The 7,980-nt window shown below is 48.4% G+C and overlaps 1 protein-coding gene across 3 annotated transcripts; it reads left to right on the top strand.

The window, feature by feature from the left end:
- The first annotated feature begins 1,288 nt into the window (after nucleotides 1-1,288).
- LOC119352959 lies at nucleotides 1,289-5,731 on the top strand. Of its 3 annotated transcripts, XR_005170280.1 has the most exons (4): nucleotides 1,289-2,609; nucleotides 3,200-4,096; nucleotides 4,174-4,236; nucleotides 5,079-5,731. XR_005170280.1 is itself a non-coding variant. In XM_037619541.1 (2 exons), the coding sequence occupies exon 1, from the start codon at nucleotides 1,376-1,378 to the stop codon at nucleotides 2,603-2,605; it is 1,230 nt and encodes a 409-aa protein (XP_037475438.1). In that variant the 5' UTR covers nucleotides 1,289-1,375; the 3' UTR covers nucleotides 2,606-2,609; nucleotides 3,200-5,731. The 3 variants fall into 3 exon arrangements, 1 of the variants encoding a protein (XP_037475438.1); XR_005170279.1 differs by having other exon boundaries at nucleotides 3,200-4,236; XM_037619541.1 differs by having other exon boundaries at nucleotides 3,200-5,731.
- The last annotated feature ends 2,249 nt before the right edge of the window (nucleotides 5,732-7,980 follow it).

The following is a 7,980-nucleotide window of genomic DNA, read 5'->3' as shown; positions in this document are numbered from 1 at the left end:
TGTTGGATTATGGATGGGCTTAGGCCCATATAAGACACTAATCCCTGGTTAATCTCTAAGGCCCATGCATGTGTACGGCAAGTGGTGGGAAGTGTGAGAAGTTTAGTCCCATACTGCTACAGCAAGAAGAGTGAGGACCTCTTTATAAAGACTCCTCTACCACTTGCTATTGGGAGCTTGGGAATAGGAGCTGTACACGCGCGCTCCTCCTCCTCCTCCGCCCGCCTCGCCTCGCCACGCCACGTCTCGCCTCGTCACAACGCGCGCGCGCGCCGCGGGTTGCGGGAATGAGCCGAGCCGAAGCTTATTTTTGCCGCTCAGGAATGGTTAATTAATTGTTAATTAATTAACGAGTCGCTTACGGAAGCGCCATTGTCCGAGACATTGGACCGTGGGCTGTTCGCGGACTCGGTCGTGGGCCTGGCCTAGGCCCATCTACCTGACGGCCTATATAAGAAGGCACTGGCCAGTGGAGTGAACCCTAACTCAATTCACTCACTCCCTCTCGTACAACCCTAGCCGTCAGCTACTGTTCCTCTCTCTATGCTGCTTCCGGCGATCCCATCCCGACGACCGCGTGCACGGTTGGTCGGGAGAGCAGGTGCCTCCAGAACCCTGTCGTTCGAGATCCTGCCCGGGAGAACGGCAATAAGGTTTTTGGGGAGCGTCTCGACGCGACTGCTCCCGGTCCGTCCCCAACTTCATCTGCCTCTGCTTCCACTACTTCCCCTGCATCGACACCATGTCCGACGCCGCCGCCTCCAAGAAGAAGGCCACGGACGACGCCGAGGCTACTGCTGCCGCCGCCGCGTTGGCCTGGCCAACCGGAGGGTATGATCTGTTCATCCCTCGCTTACTCGTACTTATGCTAGCCGTATATGTGTTGCTCATAGATGGTTCAATTCTATGTTCTGTACGTGGTAGTATGCTTAGGTATCGCTATGAGATGCATACCTTTTATGCCATGCTTACTGTTTACTCGTGGATAAGTCTAATCGGAAAAATGCTAATATTTCCAACATCAGGTACGGGCACATGACAAATCGAACATTTTTCATGACAAGTTCAGTGATGCAAGGATGCCAATTTTAGTTGGCAAAGATGACAACTTTTTTTTATAACTTCATGCTTTAGTGCTCGTCGGGCCAAACTAGAGTAAGCCACCGCTATATTATCGGCGAGTGGGCCAAAACTAGCAGCCTAGGCCCATGAGCCCATACGCAGGAACCGGCTTCCCGAGCCCAATCGACCTCTTTCTGGGGCAACACGAGGCGGCAACCCGGCCGACCATTCTCGTCCCCTCCCCACCCTTCTCCTCTCCGTCGCCGTAGAACGTAGATCCACCGCCCCGCCGCCGCTGCCGACGACGACGACGATGGGCTGCGTGCTGGCGCTCACCGACGACCTCCTCGCGGACATCCTCATCCGCCTGCCGTCGCCGGCGGACCTCGCGCGCGCCTCCGCCTCCTGCGCCTCGCTCCGCCGCATCGTCACCTCCCCGCGGTTCCTCCGCCGGGTCCGCTCCCTCCACGCCCCGCCCCCGCTCGGCGTCTTCGTCCCCGACGCCGCCGCCGGGTTCTTCCCCGCCCTCCCGCCCAACCCCGCGGCCCGCCCCGCCCGCGCGCTCGCCCTCGCCGCCGACTTCTCCTTCGCCTTCCTCCCGGCCCCCGCGCGCGCCTGGCTCGTCCGCGACCACCGCGACGGCCGCTTCCTCCTCGACCGCGCCGCGCCGGCCGGCTCCACGGCCTTCACCGAGGTCGCCGTCTGCGACCCGCTCTCCCGGCGCTGCCTCCTGCTCCCGCCCATCCCCGACGCCCTCGCCGCCTCCGTGGACAACCCCTACCTCCAGCGCGGCGGCGACGACGGGGGGCTCCAGTCGCGCAGCAACGAGATCTTCCTGGCCTCCCGCGGCAACGACGACCGCGGCGAGGAGCTGCCGCTCGCCGTCATCTGGATGGCCTGCTGCCGAGGGAAGCTGGTCGCGTTCTACTTCTGCTCTGGATCTCGGGAATGGAGCGCGCTTTCGCCGCCGGTGCACCACGCGCTGAGCATGCGGAGGGTCATGGGCGTCCGACTGGGGCAACGCAACCATGCCCATGGGTGCTTCTACTGGATGATAACTCTCACCCGGAGGTGGCTCGTGCTGGACGCCCGCAAAATGGAGTTCTCCATCCTCGACATTTCTCCTGTCCTGGCAGGCCGCTCGATGATGTTCAGTAATCAGATCACCACTCTGGAGTCAGGGGAAGGCAGGACAACCGTTGTGGTTTCGGATCTTTTTAGGGCGGATAAAAGATGTGTCCTCTACTTTTATTCGTTCATGCATTTCAGTGACCGGTGGCAGCTGCAGAACAAGATCACCTTGCCCGAGGAATGGGGAGACCGGTTTCGAGGCATCATAGGTGCATTTGAGGGCTGCTTATACATAAAACTAGATCATCCAAAGCAGAATTTGGGAGATCCTGTTGAGCAAAATGTCACATACTTTTGGTTCGATCTCAAGACTATGCAGGTTGGTAGGTTCACTGAGATAAGTTCTGCTACTGTGAACGAAGCCTACCTTTACATGGGGTTTCCCCCATCACTGTCACTTCCTAGTGTTTGATGCGGTAAGCTTGTTCTCTCTTCCTGTTTTTTTTTTCATTTTATAGTTTAGCGTTATGCCATACTAGATTATTTCATTATATAGTTTAGCGTTATGCCATACTAGATTACTAGTGTTGTTTGATAGTATGGTTATGTCTTCTGGAGAATCTCAAAATTTTCTGTCCTCATAATTGTACATCTTTCAACCTGTAAATTTTTATAGATTGCTCTAGAATCACAACAAAATGATGAAAACAACTCATGCTAGATAATTCACAGTAGTTAGGATGCTTCAAAGTTCTAATCATCAGCCGCACATCTAAAACGTGTTGTTTTCGTCATCTTGTAAGATACTGAAGTTATGGGTACTGCCAGAAAGAATGTTTCTGCTGATTAATGAACACTTCTCAGTTTTTCATCTCATGGTTTAATGTATCTAATTCACAATCAGAACCAGCATTCTGTTTCATTCTTGAATTCCATGCTAGTTGATGCAAGGAACAAAAGGGCTTCATCTTTATTGGCTTTCAGATGCTTAACCGTGACATGGTTTAAGGGTTCTATGTCACCACATTTTATTGAACTCTTATTGATATGCAAAATTCTACTGTAGATGGACGACCGATTTCTGGATTGGCTGGTTCATTGGAGCTGGAAAAGGGTGCATGAGTAATGTGTCACTCTTTACAGCCTCACTGTCTTTACTAGCATTTTTGTATCGGTACAACTGTTATGGGGGAATTGTTGCAGCCCTGGAAGTGGGGAATAGAAGAGGATTCACTTGGATTCATTTTTGAGGAACACCAATTCAAGAGGATTTGGATGATCATTTAATGTTTCATTGTTCCCATACAGTCGTACCAGCAGTTATATGTCACAGCTAGGGTCTGATCGAGCCCAGTCGAGTGTTGATGCATGCAAATTTCAGCTGTATGCATTAGTTCCTAGTTGGAGTTTTGCCTTCAACCATTAGATTTCCTGAGGTTCAATGTTGTATGTACTATGTAGTGCTTTTGTTAGATTGAGGTGTCGTATTTATTTCCATATACACTTTAGAAAAATTCTACTTTGCAAGGTGTAGTACTGTATTCCATATACATTTACCTGAAATGCCAGTGGTACTAATAGTATTTGTACTAAGGCCATCTATATTCTAGGTGAGGAATGGACAGTCAGTGAGGCTAATGAGTCATGGGCTCGAAAACCATGCATAATGGTGCTTCTACTAGATTGTTCCTCTCATGTGGAAGTGTACTGTAATAGATATGCAAACAATGGGGTTCACCATCTTGACAATCTTGTTATCATGTCAGACTATCTAGCTGCATTCAATTAATCAGATAATTTCACAGAAGCCAGGACAAAGTCGTTACCAATATTGTCTACGATTTCTTTCTGCTGGATGAAGCATGTCTAATTTTTCTGTATGTTCATGCATAAGTCTGCCAAGTGGCATTTGCTGAACGTGATCACCTTGTGAATTGTGGCTTCAGTTTATGGACATCACAAGGTGCATGCATATCCCAAGGAATTCAGCATATGAGAGTGGAACATCCGGCTGAATATTTCTTGCTTTATGTTTGTCAGAATTGCATTTCTACAACTGTTTCCCCATCATTGCCGGTTTTGTCACTCTCAGTATATGATGTGGTAAGTTTGCTCCTGTTCCTTTTCTTCTCGTTCACAGACTCTGTTTGATGGTATTATGTGGTCTTATAATGGATGTTTGTGGTAGTTTTGATACTGAAATAATATTTGTTCTACTGAACTATAAAATCTTGGTGGTTTTAGAGGCGACATAAAAAAACAGAATAAATGCCCCTAATTTTTGTAAAACAAGACATTTTAACTCCGTTTGTGTTGTGCTATCTCTAACTGAAAATCACTGAAATCGTTGTCTTGAATTCTTTCAAGCAGCACATAATCTTTGTACTAATCATGCATTGCTACACTATGGTATGTACTATGTAGCTATCATGTATCCACTATTGAGCTTGCACAATGGACAGGATGATATTTAAACCACAATTATTGAGCTTGCACAATGGACAGGATAATATTTAAACCACAACTAGCATCAAACATTGCTGCAGTTAACACATAGTAGAATGTATCTACTAAGATAATAGACATGCACAGTTGATGCAAAGTACAATAGATCAATAGACTATCCGTTGTTTCATGAGGGGCATTTAGCCTTGATTCCTTCTATATGTTGATACATGAGCTAAGATTAAATCCGTATAAGGTGGGACTTCCTAATGGATGCTCTTTGATATATGCGGCATATCATCTTGCTATTGTCCTGTTCACCTTCCTCCTAAGCACATCCATTCCTTGTGTGTGTTTGCATCCTTATTTCATCCTCAAAGATGAGTGCATCCTTCATTTGGGGTAAAATTACATTTGTTCTTCGGTGACACATGGTATGTTTATGAATGTGTTGAAAATTAACCCTAACTTCGTTATTTCTGTAACATCGCATCCTACAGACGTGGATTGACATCACTGAGTGGGGACATGACAACTGCTAACCATTCATTAACGATGGCAGAAGCAACATAGAGGATAATGACTATCGTTGGCACAGGAGACCTACTGGAAGAACAAGAGCTGTAGTATATCATGGAAACCCTTTGCTTCTATCCTATGGCCCTACCCCAGTATGAATCATCCAGCCATGAACTACTCTATTCACTGGCTTCCTGGTAGTAACAATGCTTGTGTTGAACGTGAACCATGAAGCAAAGCAACCTGATCATCTGGCAGTTGCTGTTTGGTTTGAGTTCTCTCTAGTAAGGTGGTGGCTCTTGCGCTGGGTAAGTGTAGACTTGAGAAGAGGACCGGTGGTTAGGGATTGATGCTGCTGAATGTTGTTGTATCTGAAGCTTTGTGGATGTGTTGAATGGACTTCAGGTAAAAATGTTTCCTACCATGGAGAGAATGGACAATAAGCCACATATTATCCATTTGGTGATTGGATTGGAAATCCTCAAACCCGGGCTGTCAATATTTGTGTCATTTGAAAAATTACCTGTCTTCATGCCACATTCAAGTACGTCCTGGTCAATCTTGAGGCCCATCTTATTGGTCTCAGTTGAGTGACTGGAAACTATTCTACCAGGCACCAGCCTCTGTTTTTTTTTTTGAAAAATAAGGCCCCGCCCCGGCTCCACATTTTATATATGAAACCAAACAAACCACAGACTACCAGCCTGTGGTAAGCGGGTTCATTCTACTATAAAGATTATGGGAAATGTTATTGTGCAGACGTTCCCTAGTAGGGCATGGCAAAACAAACCTTTTTTATGGCAATTTATGTTGTCATGAGGATGACAAATTCCTTCAGGAAGCACGGCAAATTCTGACAAAAAACTGACCCGGGTGGATTTGCCATGCTTGCTAAAGAAATTTGCCAGCCGCAGACAACACAAATTGCCATGAAAATCATTCGCATTGCCATGCCTCACAGCGAACGTTTGCTGGTTCTAGCGGTCCAAGTTTATTACTTATGGAGTTTGTCATTGCTATTAAAGCATGGACATGCTCGAGTAGCCATACCTGACTTTATTTCTTATATCATGTTTAGGTGCTCCAGTTGATTTTCTTTGTGCTTGAGGTGCATTACTCTACTGTCTCCACTCGTAGTTTCTGTATTTTTTTTCTTCATGCACGTCTAAAGTTTTTCTTCGTCGCTTCTCCCTAACCTCTGGTTCTTCTTATGTAACAGGGTTTTGGATCTGGTACGAACTAAGAAATACTGATGCGGAACATCCATTCTACATGATCAGCTTGTGATCTGGTATGAACTAAGAACCACTCGTGCTGGAGTATACATTCTACATGGTCTGCTTGTGATTAAGAGCAGTTGATGATACCAAAGGTAACTTCCTGATTCTCCTGCCTCCCGAAATTGTGCTTTTATTAGTGAATTTTCTCAGAAATGAACAGCCCGTGTTCCTTTCCTAGAGTGCCCTTAGCACCGGTGTCATCTCTGCACGAGGCCAGTACAAAGCCTCCAAAGGTACAGCCATGGGCATGGTCAGCCCTGACCCTTCAGCCATGTCAACCTCCTCGTCGCCGACCCTCCTCCACTCGAAGCACTGCACCAGCGTGCCCAGCGCGAGCCCGACCATCTTCACGCCGAGCGCCTCCCCTGGGCACCCTCTCCGCCCCATTCCGAATGGCAGCATCCACTTTCCCTCGCCCCTCCCGCCTTCAAACCTCTCTGGCGAGAACCTTGCCGGCTCCTCCCACACACGCGCATCCCTGTGCATCGTGTGGATGTTGACAAGGAGCATGGTTCCCGCTGGGATGTCGTAGCCTGCGATGGAGCAGGCGGCGGAGGACTCGTGTGGGGCGAGGAGCGGGGCGATTGGGTGCAGCCGGAGGGTCTCCGTGATGATGCACTGGAGGTAGGGCAGGCTGGGAAGGTCGGCTTCCTCCAGGAGGCGCCCCGTGCCGACGACCTCGTCGAGCTCCACCCTTGCCTTCGCCATGGCGTTTGGGTGGTTCAGAAGCTCCGCCATGCCCCATTCGATGGTGCTCGACGAGGTGTCCGTGCCGGTTTGAAGGATGCTCTGTTGCAGCAAAGATTGACATGGTGAGCTGCTGGTGTCTATGTGCAGTGTGTTGAGGATGATGAAGATCATGTGTAACGGCACAATGTGATTTATTAATGTGCTCTGAGCAATCAATAGAAGTCCTGGGAAATTGCTAGAAGCTGGTGAAACAGTTAGTTATACATTATCATAAATAAATTGTAGACATATGATGCTCAGTTCATAATGTGGATAATCTGGTAGACTGGTTGTTACCCACATGTCATGCACTGATGCTAACTACAGTATTATCCAAAAAAAAAAAATTGCCGCAAAGTTATTTTAAAATTGCTTCATTATAACGCACACATAAAAGTCTGTCCGGCATCAAGGAAATTTGGATGTGGATGGGAAGACTAGTTGACAATATTTGATAAGGATGTGATTAGGATGGATGAACCACCAAATGAAGCTCCTGAGCCACCTAATTAAATAGCCAACCAAGTCACTGGACTGGACTTGGACTGCCTCGAAGATTCCATCACGATTCTCAACACTAATTTTAACAGCTACAGTAGTTTCAAAATTGCTTTGCTCGTTAATGAAATGCAGCCTGAATGCTGATGCAGAGTTTCTTGTGCTCACCAGGCAGAGCGCTCTGATGACCTTGTCGCTGTACGCCTCCGGATCGGCCGCCTGCATGTCCAGCAGGTCGCCGACCATCGTCCGGCCGCAGCGGCTCTTCCCCTTGCCATCGTCGAAGGAGGCGCGGTGCTCGTCGATGAGCCGCTGCGCCCACTCGTTGCGCTTCCGGGCCAGCCGCACCGCCCGCCGCCTGGCGCCGCCGATGTCC

Source organism: Triticum dicoccoides, chromosome 2A (assembly GCF_002162155.2).
Source record: "Triticum dicoccoides isolate Atlit2015 ecotype Zavitan chromosome 2A, WEW_v2.0, whole genome shotgun sequence".
NCBI classification, from domain to species: Eukaryota; Viridiplantae; Streptophyta; class Magnoliopsida; order Poales; family Poaceae; genus Triticum; species Triticum dicoccoides.
Note: the sequence above shows the minus strand (reverse complement) of the source record. Positions and strands in the feature narration are given on the sequence as shown.